Source organism: Pygocentrus nattereri, chromosome 1, assembly GCF_015220715.1.
Source record: "Pygocentrus nattereri isolate fPygNat1 chromosome 1, fPygNat1.pri, whole genome shotgun sequence".
Taxonomy (NCBI): domain Eukaryota; kingdom Metazoa; phylum Chordata; class Actinopteri; order Characiformes; family Serrasalmidae; genus Pygocentrus; species Pygocentrus nattereri.
Window position 1 is genome coordinate 41,469,698 of NC_051211.1, and position 22,793 is coordinate 41,492,490.

The window sequence follows — 22,793 nt, forward strand, 5'->3', positions numbered from 1 at the left end:
TGGGGGCAATTTAGCATGTCCAATTGGTCAAGTCTTTAGACTGTTGGAGGAAACTGATGCAGACATGGAGAGAACATGCAAACTCCACTGAGAAAGGACCTTGGTCAGCCAGCCAGGGAATCGAAACTACTGCACCACTGTGCCACCAAACAGATATCAGAAGATATCAATTTAAGGTTAGGTCATATGATTTAGTAGCTCTTAGCAAGGAAATTAGTAGAGCTACCTCTAGCTATATTAACTTGGCTGATCCTCCTCAGTCAGCTCCCTTCAGCACTAGCAAGATTGTTTGATTGTAACAACTACTTTTTTGTTTTCCACTTTATTCAAGTCTAAAAATGATACCCAAAAACCTGGAATCAGAGAATCTGGATCGTAAATTTCACACTTAGCATGACAGACAATAACACAAGCAGACACTCTGTCAAACTGCATGACAGGCAGACACTATTTAGCTAGGCAGTGTTACAGTTTCATCTGCCATTTATAAGGAAGTCATTTGAATTATCTTGCTGTTTGCACTGATTTTGTCAGCTTAGCTAAATACAAAAGCTAGCCGTTATCACATAGCTAGCTACTTAGCAGTTTTGCTTTGGTAGTAAGCCAAAATTCAGGGTTGTCTTCCCTCGGGATCTCTATGGATTCTTCCACGTTTCCCTTCAACTTCTCCAGAAAAGACAATGATAATAACTGGAGTCATATGCCACCTGCTTGCTATGTCTTTCTTTACTAACTCTTTCCTTTGCAAACTCTTGAATTTATTGATCCACTGATCAGATGCCTAGTTGCTAATCACATGATCACATGAACACACTAACCTGAATCTTTCTCCTGAGCCTGATGACATCTTGCCTAGAGCTATATAGAGGCCAGTTGTGTGCACCTGTACAAGTTAGGGAGACACTTACATTCTACTCATCCACCTGATTTCACAATATCTTAATAATGTACACCATAGAAAGATCATAAGATAAGATAAGTGTAAGTCTTAAGAGTCAGCACATTTTAGTTCAAGCAAGAGTTTAAATTTCACAGAATTTATCAACATTTAACATAGATGAGCCATTTTGTCAAAGCATTATATGGCTCGTGCATTATAGAATTCTTTCATGGGATCAATTAAATTAAATGCAAATTAAATATCCAGCTTGCTTAGTACATAGTTCTGTGGTAAAACTGCTGTATCTTAGATGTTTGTATTCAACTCATATCACCTTGCATAGCACGTACATTAGTGGTTCATACTTATAACATGTTCTTTTTTCTTTTAAATTGTTCTTTGTGTGTATTCTGCAAACATATTGGCTGTATATCACATAAAAGATGCAGCATATAAATTGAGCCAAGATATTTTAGCTGTGATGTCATTTTCTAAATTATTTTATTAATGGAAACAACAGTATTTAGAATAAAAACAAATGCCACTTTATGAATCTGGTACATATAGTCAACTTATGTTGGGCCCTTACAATTCTTTGCTTGACTAAAGGCCAGAGTACCCTGACCCAACAAACCCAAACTTTTGGTTGGTGTGCCATACCTGTGTGTGACCACAAGTATAACACAATGGTTCATTTGACTTGTTAGTTATTTTTCTGAAACAACATAAAGCCATATCCCAACATTAGAATGTTGGGGAATGTCGGGTTTGGAAATATTGTGTTAGTGTGCCATAGCCTTAAAAGAATAATACTTTTCTGATGTTGACATCAGTCCACACCATCAGCTGCGGCTACTCGCTTTTTCATGCTCTGCCCACACCACCAGCATGCGGACAGCAGGTAGATGCCCAAGCAGACTGGCAGGTCATGCAGATAAGCAGTTATAAAGATCAAAAACAAGATGGTATACAGCAGAGCCTTGGATATGTGCCTTAGGGAGCAGAATTCAACCCACCATTCCAGGAGCCTACCAGACACTGTGCTCCCTGATGGAGTGGCTGTTTTGGACAATGGGGCAGGGGACTCTGCCTCTGGATCCTGGAGATCCTGGAGGCCCTGAGCTGCCCTGTACCTCAGAGTCTCCCCGAAACTGCCAGAAAAGAGTAAGGGTCCACCCTCACTCACAGATTCTGTACAGCCAAACAGCCCAGATGGGTCACTGGAGTGACTGGTTACAGAATGAGTGGATGCGTTTGTACAGGTGTCAGTGGTACTGTGAGTCTTATGTGGATCCTTGCATGTGATCAAGTCTTTGCAGGCATCACCTCCACCTTTCCTTCCCTGTACTGTCTCATCTACTTCATATTGTTCTTCCTGACCCTCCATCTTTGCTATTGAACTGATTTCATGTTCTCTATCTGCTATATACTTGTCTACTGCTACAGATGACATTGTCTCACTTTTTTCAGCAAGTCGCTCTTTCTCTGGCTTATGCCACCCGATCTCCTCTTCTTTTTGTGACTTTGAAGCTTCTGTGTCAGTCCATTCAATCACTCTGTTGAATTCTTCTTCATCAAACACCATGCTCTTGCTTGCTGAAATCATTTCCATGCTCTGATTCCTCAACTGGGATGGTTCCTCACTCTCTTCTTGACATCTGCTTTCTAGTCCCTCTGTCAAATCTCCAGGATACTCATTGCAGGATATCTTCACCTTAATTTCTACTGCAATCTCATTTTCTTTCCTGATATGCTCTTTCACCCACTTTAGCTCTCTGTTCTCATCTCTACACAGTCTTTCTAAGGACCCCCCTGTTCCTGTTTGTCTGTCTGTAAATGGCTCATCTTTGATCTCTCTAAATGTCAGGGTGGTGCTGACCATTTTGTCTGAGTCTCCTTTCACGTCATCTTCTGGGGCCGAGTAGTTTGGGTTACCTACGCATTCTTCAGGTGAGACTCTGTGTTCTCCTTTGGAATCCTGAGATTCTGTGGCATCCACTATTTGGACTGAATTCTTTGATTCTGGGAAGGATGCATCTTCACTGAAAGATTTTTCCCTGTATGTAAGTCCGTCCTGTGTTTTTGTCCCCGGTTGCACCCAGACCAATTCTGATTCTTGGACAATGTGTGTTTCAGTAGTGATGCCTGGCTTTTCGGTATGCTTGTTACCCAATGCCTTCTCTTTGGCATGACATGGCTTGAAGTCTTGCCACTTCTCAGCAGGATCAGACTCTAGAGTTTCCTCTGGGCTAAAACATCTGAGCGATCTATTACCACTGGTGAGTGGACTCTGTAGACTCTCTGACAACACCTTCTCCCATGGGGTGGACATGTTACATTCATTGTGTGATGGGAATGAAGTCATGCAAAGTAAACACTCTTGGTCAAGTGCATTAGCATGGGTGTCTGAACTACCTGTCCCTTTGAGAAAAGCTTCCCAGGCATTGGTGGATGACCCTGATGACTCTTCTTCTGTTAGTTGCTTCTCAGGCATATCTGGGCTGGCTCCACTGTATATCTTAGGAGTGTTCGTATGTGTGAGAGGTGTTGTGTTTTTACCCCAGTCCAAAGAAAGTAAGGGGATCTGGTGGTATGTTAGGATTGGTGGTGTATCCTGATCCTTTCTTCTGTGCACTAAGGATACCTCAGAGGTGTCTAGCTCCACTGGAGTACTAAGCTGTGAAGCAGGTATTGCCATATTTAAATCTCTCTCCATTTTCTGAACTTCTGTTTGCCTCTGAGAGAGGTAGTCTTGCACTCGTGCCAACCGAGCTGCCCGCCGTCTATTCCGTCTTTCTGCCTGTCAATCAAATGCAGTCATAAAAACAGTTCTGTTTAACCAGGAATAGAAAGTACTGAAAATCCCTACTTAAGCAAAAGTAGTGTTACTGTGGTGGTAATTTAATTGAATATAAGCAAAAATATTAGTAAAGAAAATTACTCAAGTAAGATGTTTTGTGGAAAACTACAGGAGGAAATTAGTTACTTTCTTGTATATTGACAGTCACAACCTGAAAATGTTTGAGTTGACATGGCTACATCAATGGGAATAATCAGTACAGACAAAACTAAAGCAAAACATTTTATGTAAGAAAAAGTTGCAGAGACTGATCACAGTATGCACCACTAGTGCTTATCGTCAATGTGCAAAGAAAAACAAGTATCTCCAAAATAGCAACTTTACATGAGAGGGCAAAAACATTCTTACTTTTTAATGCAAGTTAACATGATGAGACTTTATTCCAAGTGATTTTAGAGCATTTCTACTGGTCCATTCATCATGAAATATTTGCAACATAAAGGACAGCTGGTGTGTCGAAATGATGTATACAAGTAAAAATCGACAAAAATGGAGATAAATGGTTTTCTTTGGACAGTCATGACATCTTTCTGTGAACTGTGAAAGGAACAAGGTTTATGTTGAAGTACATGCTCTTGAAGGTTAGATGATTTTATAAGACTTGCTGGATTATCTGTTTCTAAAGTGGTTTATCTATTTCCAACACAGTGGTTTAGAATCCCTAAAAGGCTGTGCAGAGTTCACTGTTTAATGAAGTCTACAATTCAATACAAAAAGCAGATTACTTAACTGAGTCAAAATTATGAGTACATTACTCAATTAATATTTTTAGTGACAGTTTTTAGTGACAGTCCTGCTGCCCATCAGCTCCTTCAACATTAACTTACATTAATGGGTGTCAGCCTATTAACTACAAATATTACATTAACAGCTGTAAAACTGTATCTATTAACTGATACATGTGTAATACAGTTCTATCATTAAATTCATTATCAGCAACAGCTGTTTATCCAGTGCTGTCTTTACTGTCACATTTTTCACTGGTAATCATACTGCATATTTAATATAGAATCTCACATTAATTAGTACTCTATTTGACAGTTAAAATTAAACACTGAACTGAACAGCCTCTCACATATTTAAATACAAAGGCAGAGAGGGAGTGAGAGGAAAGCTAGGTAGAGTTCTGTGATAAACTGACAGAATTAACTTTCTTGATTCTGGCAAGGACACATCTTCATTGAAAGACCTTTCAATGGATGTGAGTCCGTCCTGTGTTTCTTGTTTTATCTGTCAGGTGAGATTAGGAGTGAATGTATTTTGGTAAACGCATTTTTAAGTAAGTACCAAGTAAGTCCAGATGTGCAGTATACAGTCTTTCTACAATCAGACCAAACAATGATCTCAACATTATAGCACAACACTGTTTAAACTCTATTTGAGTAATGCCCTGATGTTGCTGATGTGAGGCGAACTCTGTGTACAGCATGTACACAACAAAAGAACTTATACCCTCCCTACTGTCTGGTCAGATTAGGTCAGCAAGATTAAAAAAAGAAAGCCTGAGTTTATGGGGAACCTGTATTACATGAGATTTCCAGTATCACAGCTGTATATGGTTGTTTATCCCCAAAATGGCAACTAAACTAGGTTTAAATTTAAGCCATGAACCAGGTTATGGGTGACACCTGTTAACTAAAGTAGCTAGCAGGCAGGTTTTGTGTTTAGCCACTGATAATAATGCAGTTTTTAGTTCATTTATGAAGGAATGAAGATGACCATTTGAATGTGTGCTACTAAAGTTCTCTTCTTTCTTTCTCCACTAAACTGCACATCCATGTAGTGTTTTCGTGGCTGTGTGCTGCTCTTATTTGATAGTTTTCTCTTTTTTTCGTCAAATTGGTTTATGAGCTGATATGCTAATGCTTTATTTTTACTTTGTAATGTTATTAAAAAACATCAGCATTGAAGTAAAAGTATTTCATTACATTAAAAAGTAACTAAGAATAAATGTTCTATGGTTTAATCTATTAGAGGGAAAATTTACTCTTGCATAGTAACAAGAGTAATTGTAATTTGTTACTATATTTATATTATATAACTGTTGGGAAAAATCAAATCAATCCATTTTTCACTTACTGTAAAAGGAATCAATGAGCAAAGACATGTTTGGTGTATGAAGTTTGCTTCTTTTGTTTTGCATTGGTGAGAAAGTGCTAATGTAGCTTACAAGTAATGTATGTCCATTAGCATCATGCAAACTATATTTCTGCAAACCACAAGAGTTCAAGCAACATTTAGGCTTCAAGGTGTCTGCTATGGCTGTTTTAAGCTATTCAATGTACAGATATATTAGATACATACATAACAGTGTACTATACAGTATCAGATGCTACATAAGCAACTGTGTGATAATTTAGACATGCAGTTAGATCAATGCTAATTGATATCATATTGGTTTCTATCACTTGTTAGCTGCATTTGCCACAAAGCTCTAGTCCAAAACTAGAGGCAAACTTCACCAATCACTTCTTAACTGACTGAAACCTTCAAGAGGAAAATTGTACAGCTTTGATTTTTTTGCTGAACTTTTGCTTCAAGCTAGACGTTTTTAAGCTGAACTTGGTCATGTGGTATCATTTATCAGCATGAATACTTAACCTAACTGTACTCACTCATCTATCTGTGTTTACATGAGCATGTTCTGCATTGACAAGTAGCATTAATAGTTTTGCATGTGACAGCTTTTGAGGGATGTATGGTATGTTCCTTGGCGTCAAGTTACTGCCCACTCTTATACTGAGCACCCTGTACACTTTGAACTGCGGCACATTACAAGCTGTCCTAATCCCACTCATTCTCACTCAGGAGGCAAAGCATTTCCATGTGTCATACTCTGCTTCAGCTGCAAAAGCTATTTGAATTAGATTTCTAGCTTCAAATGCATTTCTTTTCTTTATATAACTTTTTTATTTAGCTACTGATAGCATGGAAGGAATGCAGAACAGTTATGCTGAGAGAGAAGTACTGTAGAACTCAAGTGCAAGAAAAAGTGGGCCTTTGAGAAACTACTGGGTAGTTTCAATGTAGCAACCTAGTTGCAAATTAAAAAACTGAAAAACTGACCAGAAATTATAGGAGGGTGTGTATCAATAGTGCAATCTTGGCAAGAGAAATCATCTTAAATCTACTTAATGTATCTTGTATTTCTCATTATGAGGTTGCTGCAATTTTACAAGATGTTACAACCTATTTTTAGCTGTTTAAAGTAATATTTCATCAAAAAAGAACAAAATATATCTGCATTATTTCTTCAAACAAGTGAAACTATCAGCAAATAGAATGAGACAGGTTGACTACATGAAACAACTTAAAACAAGAAAAATGTCTAGAAATAAGTACAGTTTTCTATTTTGGTAACACCTTACTTAACCCCGGTACAAAACATCTGCCATGACATGTATATGGCATCGTTATATCAATGTTATGTAGCAGTGTACAAGTGAAGAGTTACCAATATTTGTTATGAGAAATGTTGGCTGGATTGAATGGATTTAAGATGTTTTCACCCATCAAGATATCATTTGTTGCAGTCAATTTGAAATAGTTGATAATGAAGGGCTTGTTTCAAGCTCTGTTCATGCTTTGGAAAATATAACCGTAGCTCTAATCAATTGAGTACAAACTGGAGTGTCTTAACAGTTTGGTAACAAAAGTGAGGCACTGTTGAAAAGTCTGGAAAACAGAAACTAAATCAAGCACAATCACTAAAACGCATGTGATACATTCCTATTTTTACCTTCTCTTTTATGCATGCCTATGTCACAGCCCTGAAGGACAATTGATGAAGCTCACCAAAGTTTTGTGGCACGCCTTCACCACTGCTTCATTCTGAGTTTTCTCTTCCTCACTCTTCTCAGACTTAGATGACTCTGGTTCTGAAAATAAAACACTTCCATCATGCTTAGATTCAATACAGGTCAAGTTTACCCCGTAGTGATTCTACTGGCTGGGACACGAACCTGAGAGATCACTGCTCGAGCCAGTGGACTTCAGCTCAGCATTGCTCCACTTTCTGTAAACAAACAGAACAGAGCTAATCATATACTTCACTTCAGCCATGTGTCCAAGCTTCAGCCATATTTAGCTATAACATACATCACTGCATACTAGAACAAAACATTCTGTCTTCTACTTTAGTCCAGTTTGATTTGACATGACATGTTTCAGTGCTTAAAGCTTTAGTTTACAAAGTTGTACAAAGAAAATATTATTTTCTGTCTGGAGAATAGAACTGATGTAATTCCAGCAGAAAACGTTTGATTGGATAACTGAAGAAAAAGGATATCAGAATTCAATCAGATTTTTTAAACTAGGGTTGCCTTTTAATATATTTGGCATGTAGGCCATTTGGTATTACACTATAATTACTTTACCTTTGTTATACAGTATATGTGTATATATAAGTATTATAGGTCTACTAGATTTAGTTTGTTTTGTTTATGTAAAATGTCCTTACAGTCCATATGTGGAAACTGTGAAAACTATGCTGCAAAAACAGCTTGTTTTTAATTAATTGTTTTTGTGATGTCACAGAAAAACAATCCCATTTACATATATCCACCTACTCAGCCGACAGTACTTAGCCCTGCCCATTCACATTGAAGTTATAAGCAGGGTTTCAGCCTGGATTGCTTTTTAAGGCGCAGTACATCACAACAGAGGTATCAGAGGTCTTAGAGGAAGTCTGTACTAGCCTTCGCCCTGCAGATGACTACATTTGAGGAAAACACAGCTAACAAAAACAGCCTGTTTTATTCTAAGGGATAAACAGAGGCTGGAAAATGACCGTGTTAAATCAATTTCTGATTGTTTTTGGTAGATAAAACACCACAAACAATATAAGAGGACCTCAGGGGATATAAAGGAAAACATAAAAATGTGGAATATGGTCCTTTAAAACATTTTTAAAATCTGCATCAAATGCCATCTCACCTTCTACCTTTCAAGCAGCTCTTCTTCTCAGGGTAATTTTCCTCTGTATCCCTTTCTTTCTCTCCTTCCTTCTCTTTCAGCTCCCTCCCTCCTTTCTGGTGGCAGAACAACACATAGTTAGTGCCTCCGTTGTTGGCCCAGAAGGTTCCAGCAGAGGACTCATAGCGGAGGCAGAACTCCACCCGAGCACCATCTGTCTGGAATGGGGGCACCAGGGTGAGTCTGAAGGAGAAGCGGTCTGTCTGTCCATCACTGGAGCCGGGTATGTATTCGGCCAACAGGTCGAAGTGGGTTTGCCATCTGTCCAGTGTGGTGCGGACATAGACGGCCTTTTGGTAGGAAAGATTGAGCACCTGGATGATGCCTCGGATGGTAGTGGAGCCAGGCATGAGCTCGATGCTCTCTAGCTCCAGCTTGTTCTGTTGCAGCAATAGTGAAAGCTCCTCATCTGAGGATGGGACGGTGAAGAGGCTGGACAGGTAGTAGTTCTCTTCTCGGGCCTCTACCCCAAGCAACCTTTCTAAGCCATTAGGCCCCGTCTCAGCTGTGCTATCAAACTCTTTGACCGACACCAGCTCCAGACCAAAGGCGTCTGCAAAGGAAACCTTCCTACGTATCACTGAAGGTGGTGGAGGCTCAGGTTCAGACTCTTCGGATTCATCGCTGGAGCTTCTCTGAGGCTCCTCCCATCTGTTTGAATCTTCGTAGTGCTGGATGTAATGATAAAATTCAATATTATAATACTTTACAAATTCATCACAGCAACAAACACTCTTAGAAAAGAAGGTACGAAACTGTTACTGGGGCAGTACCCCTCTTGTACTCAAGGGTACATCTAAGTAACTTTAGTCAGGGATCCTTTAATCCATTGAAATTATATTTATATAATTATATAAAATACATACTGTTTTGATTCCACACACCCCGTCTCATCTCCAGGCGTTTTATTTTATTGTTCTGTTCTCAAACATTTGTTTATGAAAATGTACAAATACATACTTTTCACCTGGGAAAATCTTATTTTAGGTAAACAACAAAACCTTAAATATCAGTTTTTGTTTGTACCTTGATGAACGAACAATATAAATACATAGCACTTCTATTTATAAGAGTGTACGTATTTGATAACATTTAAGTTTGTATTAATAAAGTGAATGAACCCATATTTCATAACCTGCCATCAGTCTGTTATGCTCCTTCATTAGACCTGCCCATATACTGCTTGTCTTTTTGTATGTATTAATGTGCTCTTGTTGTCTGTGTTAAGTGTGTTATTTATGTACTCTGAACTGTAAGCATCTTTGGGTCCTGATAAAGTGCTATATAAAAATGAAGAATTATTATTAATTATATTTGGTACCTTATTCTAAAAGAATGTTTTATAAACCTGATATAACTTATTTTGCACTGTTTTGTTCCACTTTTAAACACCAAAGGGTACCTTACATAGTATAATAAATATAAACCATATATAGAATATTAGAATACATGTTGGATCACTGCACCTTCAGTTGTAGTAGAAGATGTCATCGGACTAGATTAGAATGTTAGCATGGATACAATGCAACTTATTTACAGTGCAACTAAAAACAAATATTACAGTGTGAAACCAATACTCTTAGACCAATATAGACCATATATCACCCAGCATTACCTCCTCATCTTTCTCCTCTTCCCTGCTTTTGTGCTGCATCCAGGCACTGAGGATAGGGGTCTCCATGCAGTAGGAGGCCACCGGCAGTCCAGACTTTTCTGCCGACATCCCAGTTCAGTGTGTGTGAGAAACAGACAGAGGCAGTCCACTGACACACCACACATGATGTGACTACACATGATGGCTCAGGTTGCAGCTCAACATTGTACTGAGAGCCTGACTTAAATATAGCTTCCACTGCTCATGCTAGTGTGCCCTCTGTGGACACTGAGCAGATACAGTATGTACTAGCTTCTATCCTTGCTGGTTCATTTGACTCTGTAAAGAATGTCTGGCAAGTAAAAGTACTGATCCCAAGTGTTCCTTATTTGATGTTATGTAAGGGGTGATATAATGGAATAAAGTTGTCTAGGTTGACTCCTTAAACTCTGAAGAACTATTGGCGGCTTAAGGTGACCACTGCTGGTTAATTCATGATAGTTCCCGTATAACCCTTAAAATGAAGAATTGCATAAAAGGGCAGAGCAGCAGTTGGTGTAAGGACATTTGATCCAATGTCGAGTTTGTCATTAAAAGAGGACAGTTAAGGGACATTGTGGAAGTCAAGGCAAGATCTAGAGGAAAATTTGTGGATAGAACTGCCCGTATGCTGGCCGGAAAGGCAAAGCAAAACCCCCATATGACAGCAAAGGGCCTGCAGGATGGTTTAGCTGACACGAGTGGTGGTGCACAGTCAGTATTGCTTGCACAAACATGATCTGCACGGACATGTCATCAGAAGGACACCTTACCTGTGACCTCATCACAAAGATCAATGTCTGTAGCATACAAAACAACATCTAGATAAGTTGGTGGCATTTTGGAAACAAGTGCTGTGGACTGATGAAGTACAAATGGAACATTTTGACCACAATCACCAAAAGTATGTGTCACCAAAAGGAACAGCATTTGATGAAAAGAACACTTGACAACTATTAAGGCAGCCATTGCCATACAAAACACTGCATGGGTATGTGGAAGAATGGATTCCATAAAATATCAGCAAATTCTGTAATCAAATGCAACATAGTCAAGAAACTGAAGCTGAAAAGAAGCTGGCTTCCACAACAAAACAAGGATCCTAAACATACCTCAAAATCTACAATGAACTACTTCAAGAGATACAAACTGAACCTGTTAGAATGATCCTCACAGTCCCCTAACTTGAACGTCATTGACAATCGGTAAGTACATCTTAAACAGTCTGTGTATGCAAGACAACCCATAGATATTGCAGCACTAGAAGCATTCTGTAAGGAAGAGTAGGTGAAAATGTCGAAAAGAACAGAAAGGGCTCAAGCTGGCTACAAAAAGTGCTCGCAAGCATCAACATTTTTGCTCATGCTGTCTTTACTATTTTTTTTCATCAAACATAAAATAAGTCTTTGTTTTCAGGAAATTGTTTTTTTAATGTTTTCTGCAGAGGTTATGTCTTCTTTTCACTTCAAAAATGAACAAATCCAGTATGTGATACAGCCAAGGGTGTCCAAACTTCTGTATATAACTATCTGCAGGCAGAGATGGGTAATTAACTAGTTACACTTACACAGATAAGTGTACTTAAGTACAAGTTCAATGGGCAAGGCACCAGGCACTGCTGCTCTGCAGGCGTTGCTGTATTGCCCATTGTTGGGGCATAATTAGGCAGCAAATTGACAATTTCATTTGCCCATAGCACAACATTGCTCACAACTCCCACTTCGGAACTTTAACATTTTATTTTAAACCCAAAGGATCCCAAAAATGAGATGAATATTGTCTTAACAGACTTAATTTCCTTTTTCTTTTTTTTTTTCTGAAAAGCACTTTAACTTAATACATTTTTACTACTATCACAATACTTTTACTTAACTAGGGGTTTAGGCTACTCTGCAGTCATCCCCTAACATCTTTACTGTCCCCTCATATAGAAATTGACGAGACTACACTAGGGCTGTAACAAACGACTAATTTAATAATCGAATAATCTATCGATTACTCAAACGAATAATCGATTATTCTGATTATACATCACAGCGATATCATATAAGTTTTATGTAGCTATTAGCTCTTAAATTTAGCTTGAGGTTAAAACTCCAGTATTTTTTTTCCTGTCAAAGTTTTAAACCAAGGATGTGCAAAGTAGCAGCAATAACTATATCAGTTTTCCTTTAGTAATAGAGTAAACAGACAAATCTATCTGAATTTAAAGGTTAAATGTAAACAGTGCATTCTGCTGTCTGTCTACACTTTACTGCAGCTGAATTCTACAGTCACTGGTCTTCAGTGAATCGGAGGAAAGTCAGCGCCTCTCTGGCCCCTGTGAGAGTCTCGCTGTCCTCTGAGAGCAGATACTCACCACAGCAGACAGGACGCGCTCTGATGGCGCGGAGGGGAAGCGGTTGTGGAACGATTGTGGAAAACTTCTCTATAAACAGTTACATTTGAACGATTTAACCCGTTGTCCAGCCACCCTGTGTGTTCACGGAGAACTACCTCCTTAAAGTGTTAGCGAGTGGAGCCAGAACAGACAAATGTTTGGAGAGGCTCTCCGTGTGTTCGCCGAATGTGGCCTCGACAACTATGCAGTGTTAAAAAGAGTAAACGTTGTCATGAAAGTAAACAAGGTACCTGCTGTTCCATCTCCATTAATGATTCAAGAGAACCTGCATTTCGAAACAGAGGTGTTACAGCTCAGTTTATAACACGAAATAAGACGGAATTATCACAAACATTAACCTAGCTAACCAGCTCGATAGAAACAACTATCGCCGCGTCCCAAACCACACACTTCTGAATTACACAAACACTACACTAATGAGTGCACTTCTAATGGTATATGTGACATTTTTACACACTATTCAGTGAGCTAGTATGCGGTTGGAACGCGACATCTTACCGAGAATCTTCTTTATCCGGTGAGTCGACGTCTCCTCTCAGATGTTCCAGCATGGAGGAGGTCGGCTTTACAAATACAACTATTGACCACATTTTTTCTGGGTTTAGCGTGAAATTCTCCCACACTTTTGAGGATTTTGTTCTTCAGACTGCCATTAATTATTATTATTCATCTCATCATAATTCATCTCATCCATGCTATGTGTTGTAAAAAGTACCCTTTACAACCTGTAACATGATATATTTATTATTCTTACTTTTAAAACCTTACATAGGCAGTCTCGTAAATATTTAGTGTCGTGCTAGTGGGTGGAGTGTCGTGCCTTGTTTTAGACATAATGATAGTGAGTAAACAGCTGAATCCATTGACTTTTTCATTCACCAAAAGTAATTTTCTTATAGAGGCACCATTATTTATGTGATTTATTTGATTTGTTTGCATTTGGATCCATAAAGTCTGACAATCAGGCCTAATCTGTCTCTGAAAATCACGATATTTGACTCTCACCACTAGAGGGCACTGTGCGCTCACATTTAAGCCACGCTTTCTGCCAGCCGAGCGCTCCTCCACTGGTTGAGTGCAGTTTTAAACTGGACCGATAGGTGGCAGCAACACTCAACTCTTTGGGCTGAGTCCGGAGTCTCCGGTGATTTTTACACTTATTATTTTCTTGCAATTCCACACGCAGTTACTCTTCGCTAAATTTCTAATGATGTAATCAACGAAAAGAGTCAGCAGCCCGGATAACTGGCACTAAAGTTTATATTTGTTTGTAAGGATTATAGATTAAACTATGATTTCAAGAACAAAGTAGCACTTCTTGAACTGACTCTGCATCTTCTGCTGTTTTCTAGATGTGGAGAAACATTAATAACGAGCATCCTGTTGTACGTTGAATTTATATATATATATATATATATATATATATATATATAAAGATAGATAGATAGATATATGTGTGCGTGTGTGTGTGTGTGTGTGTACTATTGTGGCTATTGTGATATTGATTTTGTGATGGGTCCGATTAACTAATGAAGACATTAAAATGCCTCACACTTTACATTCTACACAAACACGACTCGTTTTCTAAAGATCTGATTTTAAATCCCAACATGGTTAAAATGTTTGTTTTTTTTTATTTATTAAAACTCATCTGAAAGTGAACAGTTTTGCTGGCTGCATAAACAACCGCCTAGATTTTGGGCTGATGTGCTTCTGTCCAGGCAGAGTTAAAGCCGGACTGATGGACTGTGGGACTGAAAGGATGTGCCGTCATGTGTCATTTAAATTAGCGCGAGCCGTTACTCTGTGTGCGCTCGCTGTTTTAGAGGAGTTCACGAGAAAACTGTCCTGAATTATTCATATCAAATTACCATGGCAGTCAACACGGCAAGATCAGGGACTTAACCTGCGATTAGCACAGATCTGCTGGCCGGAGAACTTTAGAGTTTTTGTTCAACACAAAGGTCAGTGAGTTTCCGAGCGCAGAGTGGACAATGGACCCGAAATCGCAGCTGTAGCGCGAATATGGAGATGAAGGAAAGCGCAGTGGTCAGGTTTTTGATCATTGTAATGACGTCAACAAATACGTTTTAAACGATCTCGGTCTAGTCAGTTAAATGTGAGACGTAAGATGAAAATGTTAAAAAAGAAATTGTGGCGATGAACAAGGTTATAGTTCATTAATGAAGGTATTGTGTACATATATACTAGACTAATTCTATACAACACGCATATAATATACTCCTATACTTCATATTTAATGTAAATACATATGTATACATATATGAATATGTATATACACACACACACACACACACACACACACATATATATATATATATATATAGATGCGTGTGTGTGATGTGTGTATATTGTACACTTGTAATACAGTCATAATAGTATACATACACACATATCTATCTATCTATCTATCTATCTATCTATCTATCTATCTATCTATCTATCTATCTAAAACATGTTTCTTTCTTCCTTGGCGCGCGCTCTCTCACTCTTTTGTTCTCAACTTTCCAGCAGAAAATATTCTTCCACAGGCTGTTTGTCGTAGACGCCTAGGAGCAGCTCAGTAGTGGCTTTCAAGAGCTCAGCTGGGCAAAAGTGTGAAAAACCCGCCTAAATACAACTTCTAACGAGTTTTGTTTTCTGTTGTTGTTTACAAAGCAGGTGGACATGACGTCACACGCGGTCGCGGCACTCCAAAAAATAACAAAATCCACCTCCGCGGAAGAGCCTCCCCTGGGGGGGCTGCTTTCTAATCAGCTAGTCCCGAACGCTCGGCGGAATACATCTTGATGTACTGAATCGTAACGCAAAAAAAAAAAACAAGCTGCCGCTCCGTATTGCGCCTCATGCGCGAGCATTGTAACAGGACTCAGTGTACTCGGCTTGCTTTTTTTCTGCCTGTGTTGCATTAGTAATAACAGCAGCACTCTGGCTGAAGACAGGAGGCAACGCGTGCATCTCCGAGCGGAGGGATACCTCAGCGGTCTTATTTACTCTACGGCTTGTTGTTCATTTTTTTAAAACCTGCTTTTATGATTAACTTGTACGCTCACGTGCGTTAGCCTGTTTCCTCACGACGCCGAAAGCGAGCCACACTTTCGTGTGTTTTCCACAAACCTCTGTTGTTGTTGTGTTTTTTTTTTTTTATTATTTTTTGCTTCCCACGGAGGAAATAAGCGCGTGTTTTGGTGAGTTTTCCACTTCACTGTTTTATCGCTTTCCAGCCTCCTGTGTTGTGTAGTGAGTTTCACTTCAGCTGCTGCGTGTCGACTGGGAGCCGAAACCTCACACAACTTCACCCGAGCAGTTTGTGGTGGTGCGAGCGGTGCAGCTACTCTGAGGGCTTTCAGTGAGAAGGGGGTGATATTTTGAGGGTCTTTCTCTCATAGTTAGTCTTTGTGGGGTAGTTCTGGTGCCAACAGACCCTGAAGCTTTATCGTTAGTGTCCGGCGTGGGTCACACAGAAGTCAATACACAGAGGAGAGAGACAGAGCGAGAGAGAGACTCCTCACTCTTTTCATTTAGCCTTTATATATCACTCAGTGCAAATAGCGAGAAATGGTACGTTGTATGTAGTTTTTCCCCGCTAAAGCATTAGTTGGTTAAAGACTGAGTAGAAGCAAAAACAGGCATGATGAGTTCACTTTAAAAAAAGTTTGAAACAGTAGAGAATAAATCACGTATTGTTGGCTTTCTCGCTAAAATGTAGCACAGACGGTGCGTCTAAAATGTAGACTACACGATTTCCTTGCGTAACTGTATAATTAGCAGCGTATAAATGTAACTTTCAGCAGGTTGTGTTACTAATTAGTAATACATAACGTTATAATACATTGGCTAATTATGTGCTTTCAGGACAGATTATTGGAAACAATTTATATTTAGCTGGCTTTTTTCTAGAGTTTTTTTTTTTAAGTAGAAATGATGCTGACCTCAATAGTCACATTGCCTACGTCCTATTTCTTTAGTTTAAAAGCACGTTGGAACTATGTGTAGTTTAGGACAAAATGTAGTTTGTGTTTTAATGTTATTCTGTGTTGGATCATTTGTTAGGCATCAAACAAAATATCAAACCAGAAAAAGTGTTAAAAGTACCTTACTAATATTTTTCTGAAATTGACATCTTAAAAATTATTATTATTATTATCTTACCGTGTTTGCTTGCTCCCATCCCATGGTCCTTGTGAAATCTCCATAGTGTGAGTACTGATAGTAAGTGGTAATGATGCAGGTAATACAGAGTCGGATAAGGGGCAGCACTCCTCTTAGATCCAGGCCCATTTTATGGCACTATCTGAGGGGCTTGGTGGGTAAAAGATATCTGTGACTAAATGAATAGGGTAGGTGATTTTTTTCCCCCCTTTTAACCCATTTAACTGCTAACAAGAGGTGTAGTAGCCCAGCTCCAGTGGTGACCCGTGATTAGCTTTCAAGCTTTCACCTCTGTGTTAGCTGGGGCCGAAGCCTCTGGTTTACTCTGGCAGCTGTGCAGGTGAAGTGCAGGTGTGTCTCACACCATTTCATCACTCAACACGCGGCCTCTTCAAAGGGGCCGTAACAGCAGTAGTAAAATTTTGCCGAGCACACCTCGACGGCTCCGACCTCTCAGTGCAACCCGAAGCCTGGCCCTTCGTTAGCCTCACGCAGTCTTCTCCAGGTGATTTTAATTAGTGCCGTTTCAGTGCACCCTCTGTGGAGAGGGATGGGGCGCACACGCAGTGCCAGTGTGATGACTTGATGGGGGACAGATGACAGCTGACCCGTGACTGGGACCCAAACCCACGTTCAGCCTGGCATTTTGCATACATCCCCCAGATTACACCATTCATCACGGCCACTCCGTGTGTTCTGCTGATAGGAAAATGTATGGCCTCCCTGGATTAATGTGCATGCATTTTGTTAAGTTGAAATCATTTGTCAAAATTAAGGGTTGAGTCGACTGCTTGTAGGTTAATGTACATATCCATATTCTTTTCCGACTTGGCATTTCATACCAAAAACATACAATTATGATCTGTTTATTCACCCATAAAAGGTCAGCATACACTGTTTGTGCTTATTTGGATGAATTATTTCAGTTGTTAGTATAAACTTTATTTTGGCAAATTTATTTTGTATGGTTCATTCCTCAATATGTACTGAAAGAAAATGCATTTTTATGTGTCTGTTTTATCTCAACTTTCCCGTTTCCCCCTTGCTTAGCCCCCTGCTCCACTTTTTAAATCAAACTGCCCACTTGCTCGACCTTGAGGTGTTGCACTGTTTTGGAAAAAAGAAAAACAACGGCCAGTGATCTGCAGCTTGCACTGCCTGATATCTCTGCTGGCCTTTTCCTGAAACCTGCGGATGCCTAAACAAGGTCCAAAAACACTAATGGAAATTAAGCTCGAAAGCCTTCTGTTTTTATCCACATTAACTTCACAGAAATGTTTCCATGACAACCTCCATGCAAGTTAAGGCAACCAGAGGTGATCAAGTTTTTTTTCCCCTTCTTTCTCCCTTCCTTCTCCAGTAAGAATGGAATTTGTGTTGACAGTTCTGGCCTTTAATGGCACTTTTGTGCCGCGTGAAAGTATTTGTTTACCAGGATCATATGCTTCTAGCTGTCAGCCTAGGAGAGATTGACTTCTTTAGATAAAAGACTGTATTACATGCTTAAGAGGCCCTCGTGTGCCATAATTATCCACATCATCGTAATGGTGTTTTGTGTGCTTCAGTAACTAAGAGGCTGAGAGCTGAGGCTTTTTTAGTTATGCTCTGGGTCACCTATTAAGCCTGACTAGAGCTGCTGTTTTCAATGAGAAAGTGCTGCGAATTCTGGCCAGGAAAAAAGAAAAGTTTTTTTTGGGTGGGGTCAGCGGATATGGATTATGTGTGGATTGCAGTCTAGGCTCTAAAATGTCCAGTGTCTTGTTTGAGTAAAGGCAGAGCAGAGGAACAATTTAATTTCAGGGCTCTTTAGTAACTGGGGTTTTGGACAGATGACCCAAAGCTCTCCACATTCCAACTGCTGCTTGAATGCAGTCATTCGATACATGTTTTAAATGAATTCTGGAAATATCACTTTAACCTTTAGCAAATTGTTGATTTCAACCCTTCCTTTTTGCTTTTCTGAGATAACTCGTCATGAAAAGTGGGGAGAGTTGTGTATCATTACCAAGAGAGGAAATTAATTGCCTTTAAATGTTCTTCAGTCATTATTAGTGTAATGATCTCTCATGTAAAGCTTATAAACCTATTTTTTGTATGTGTCCTCCTCTGTGGTGTGAAGGCATGGCATGCATCTCAGGCTGAGCTCACAGATTCAGAGCAAGGTGACAGCACGCTGGTGTGAAAGCATCTTGGTTTCAGGGTCCAGCCTGAACGAAAGATCGGGTGGAGGGGTGTCATTTGTAGTGAACGGCAAGGTCATGAGCGCTCAGATCACACTCGCCCCTGGCCTGACTGTATAGTAAACAGTGAACTGCATCAGGGAAGACAAGAGAGCAGGACAGGCTGTGACCTTTTTTTTGTTGTGCTTATTGACATTGTTTCATTTGGTACAGCAGTTAAGTGTGTTGCTTTTTTGCCTAGTTAATACATTTGTGAGTAAGTACATTTTAAATAACTATATTAGGCCAGGTGAAAATATAGCATTAATAAGCAAAATGTCTCCCCTTTAAATAATATCAGTAAACTCAGTAAAATCATTACACTGTATAAATCCTGAGAACACTTTGTATAATTGTCATAATCAAAACAGTACAGCCAAATGGCAACCTTCTAACTGGAATCTCTGAGGACAGTGCTGTTAGGAAAGGGGAAAATCTGTTTATTTGAAAATGTTACAAAAAAAAAAACAGGATTTATGATGGTAACATCTCCTGACAGGCGTATTAGGCTGCAGAAAGAGCATCGGGCTCGGGGCTGGGGGCATATGGTGCTGCCTTCTGCTGGCATAGCTCTAGAACAAGTTGCAACACTCTGGCAGGGTCACGACTGTCTCAGGTTTGTTCCTCCTGCCTCCCTCTAAATAAAAACAGGGCAGAAAACAAGCACTTTAATGTTGCCTTTGTCTAACAGAAGGGCAAAGCAAATGTTTTCTGTTTGACTCTTTGGCCTCAATTTTTTTTCTTTCCCTCTCTTTCTGAAAATCAGAGCACATAGCCATGTTGTCACGTCTCTTATAGGACTTACTTTTTTATGCTTTTATGAGTTAAATGAATGACCACAATATCATTTGTTGTTGAAATGACCGTGATTAGTTTCTTTTATATTGTAAACTGTGGTATACTTTATTGTCAAAAAACACATTAAATTAATATGCTAATGTTATTTTATAAATATCGTAAAATTTGTAATTTGTTTGTAATTGTTCCTTATAACACTGATATTAACCAGCTGAACATTGCCCTCCTCAGAATGAAAATTCCTCTAGAAAACTACATCCCCTGCTCTGCACAGACTGACAGTATGCACTTAGGGGCATGCAGGAATGTGTTTGTGAATAACACAGGAGCCATTGTTTTGTTTTCTGCACAGGGATGTCTTCAGTTGGCAGTGTGCTGTGGTTGGAGATGCAGGCTGTGCAGAAGGTTAATTATACTCTGAGTGTGCACCTGAGAGGCTTTTGTCTTTGATAGGGCCACTTGCAGCATATGGCCACAGCAATACAATGGTTTATTTTTATGATATTTGATGAGTGGTTTTTAATTTAGATTGTCACTCCTGGCAACCAGCAGGGCAGATGGTGCAGACTTGAATGCCCATCAGAGCCTAAATACCCTCTAGGCAGCTGTTGCTAATAAACTTTTTTTCTGTTTTTTTGCTGTTTTTTTCCCTCTGTGCACTTTAGGTCAAGAGGAGTCAAACCTGTTACAACACCTGTTTCTGCATATGTAAATCTGTTGTTTTGTCATTTCATTAAACAAGAAAAAAGGCAACGGTCCCTTGTGGTTGCAAATGCGACTGGCACTGAGCCCACTTGGCACCATGCAGGCAAAGAGGAAGAGCAAGAGAGAGAGAGAGAGAGAGACAGAGAAAGGGGAGGGCTGAGAGATGGTGAAAAGACAACAGTGGTTTGTGTGGCACGACCACAGACCCACTGGATGAGGCTTAATGCCATTTTCTAAAGGGCCGCCTGCACTTTGTGGAGTGAAAAGGGCCTGTTTCCTGCAACTGCACAAGAAAGGCTCTAAGAACAGGATACAATTCCTCTTTCTTTATTTTCTTTTTCTCTAAGGAGGGGGCTTTGGGGGGTGGGGGGGGTGTGGTGGTCTGTAACAGGGTATGTCCAGGAGCCGGTGCTTGGCACATGAGTGCTTGCCACGCGTTGCACACCTCATACCCCCTGTGCCCCTTCCACTCCCCTTATTGCCCTCTCATCATCTGGTGGGCTCCCATGGCCCTGCTCCAGGCCACATGTGCCAGCCCTACATCTGCTCTGCCTCTGGGGCTAATTGCTCCCCACTAAACTGACTGCATATAGGCTCTTAACCCGCTCCAGAGTCCAATAACATCAGAGATATCTTCAAACACTCACACTTTTTCTCGCCCCCACCCGCTCCCTCCGCCTCCGTAAGTTGTGGGATTTGAGTTGTAATCCTGTCTGTGTACGCAGGATGCAACAAATATGGCGTGAAATTAGAGGTTATTCCCCAAATATTACACCCAAGCTTTGAAGATTACCGTCATTATTGTGGCACCTCCATGAGAATCGAGCTTCGGCTGAACTCTTGTGTCCTTGCGCACTGTACACGCACCCACATAATGCTCTCCTTGTGATTACTCGACACACAGATATGTCAAGATGTCCATGTCTGCCATGGTGGCAGGCTGGATTTTATTACTTACAGGCAGCAGTCCTGCCTTCAGGCCTGATTCACTATACTCTCAAGCACACGCTGCGCTACCTGAGTGTTTTTTTTATTCCACCACTAATGTGCGTTGGAGAGGTGTGGTGGAAAAGAGGCTGTGCTTGGCTTGGCCAGGCCCATGTGGGGCTTCAATGAGGGTCCCTGCAGGACGTTAATCTCCCTGGGCCACGGAGGTATCCTGCCTCTATTTACCTCCTCTGATTTAGTGTCTCTCCCTCTCCCTGTGCCGCTTTGGAGCACCACACACCCCTCTCTGATATGGAAGTTCATTAGGGATGTGCCTTTGATGGGCCGGCTTTTCATGTGACGGCGCTCTCAAATACCTTGATGTAGAAGCTTAAAAAGCCATTGTGCTGTAAGCCCTCCTTTTGATGCGTCTTATTTAGATCTGCATAGTAAATCAAGGAGAGTAAATAACGAGGCAGCAGATGGAAGCAAGGAGATAAGAACCAGGCGAACAATCGCATTTGTATTTTGTTATGATGTTGACAGCAGCTAAAATTCACTAATCTAGCGCCACTGATCTGCATTTCAAAGAAATCTCATTTAGCAGTGGGAAGGATAAAGTTCTTTTCATTGTGCTCTTTTTTATTGCATTCTTTGCTAATTTATCTGGTGCAGATTTAACGTTGGGCTGGGTGCAAGCGCCATGCATGTTGCAAAGGGGGTCTTAAATACTCTGAAAGCGGTAACGTCTAGACTGTGAACCGGGGGTAATTACACGTCCAGTGATGAATAGAAGGAGTTTGAAGACCCATCTTTGTTCGGAGGCCTTGAATTGCTTGACTAACACAGATAAGGGGCATTTGGCCTCTGTCAAAAAATATTGCGGCGACTTTCCCTGTAATACAGGAATGGTATTTACTTTAAAGATAAAAATTATTGTGTACAGTAATCTGACTTGTTAGCATAATGTCTTCTTTCGTCCTCGCAGCCCGGTATGGGGTTGTGGAGGTATTCCTGCCTCTGATTTGAAATAGTTTATCTTGACTTAGCGTGGCGCTTCATGTAAATATCAGACATTGGCATTATTAGAGCTTATGAATGGCTGATGGAGTGTGTATACATAATTTGATAGTATTTAGAAGAACGCTTTGTATGGAGAATAGAAAGAGCTATGGCATTGTGTAAACCCTTGATGCAGAGGTCACGCAGACTAATGGTATTGG

The 22,793-nt window shown here is 40.1% G+C and overlaps 2 protein-coding genes across 4 annotated transcripts in view; one reads left to right on the plus strand and one right to left on the minus strand.

The window, feature by feature from the left end:
- Positions 1-1,348: 1,348 nt before the first annotated feature.
- On the minus strand, positions 1,349-17,142 carry ppp1r3aa (protein phosphatase 1, regulatory subunit 3Aa). Of its 2 annotated transcripts, none has more exons than XM_037538892.1 (5): positions 16,922-17,142; positions 8,676-9,385; positions 7,703-7,755; positions 7,536-7,618; positions 1,349-3,680 (listed from the first exon to the last, which is right to left on the minus strand). In XM_037538892.1, the coding sequence occupies exons 1-5, from the start codon at positions 17,048-17,050 to the stop codon at positions 1,710-1,712; spliced, it is 2,946 nt and encodes a 981-aa protein (XP_037394789.1). In that variant the 5' UTR covers positions 17,051-17,142; the 3' UTR covers positions 1,349-1,709. The 2 variants fall into 2 exon arrangements, with proteins under 2 accessions (XP_037394789.1, XP_017549508.1); XM_017694019.2 differs by lacking the exon at positions 16,922-17,142 and adding an exon at positions 10,330-11,394.
- The window catches only part of foxp2 (forkhead box P2), a 112,505-nt gene continuing 105,403 nt past the window's right edge, over positions 15,692-22,793 (plus strand). Inside the window, exon 1 of one of the 2 annotated variants that reach the window (XM_017694020.2) lies at positions 15,692-15,957. The gene's annotated coding sequence lies outside the window, so the exon portion shown is untranslated. The remainder of the gene's footprint in view (positions 15,958-22,793) is intronic. The other variant, XM_017694022.2, reaches the window with a different exon arrangement.

Excerpts from the sequence above, each read along its gene's own strand:
- ppp1r3aa (XM_037538892.1), bottom strand. The coding sequence starts at position 17,050 with ATGGGCCTGGATCTAAGAGGAGTGCTGCCCCTTATCCGACTCTGTATT. Across the intron at positions 9,386-16,921 it reads GATGGGAGCAAGCAAACACG|CACTACGAAGATTCAAACAG; the intron begins GTAAGATAATAA and ends CATTACATCCAG. Across the intron at positions 3,681-7,535 it reads AGGCGTGCCACAAAACTTTG|GCAGAAAGACGGAATAGACG; the intron begins GTGAGCTTCATC and ends TTTGATTGACAG.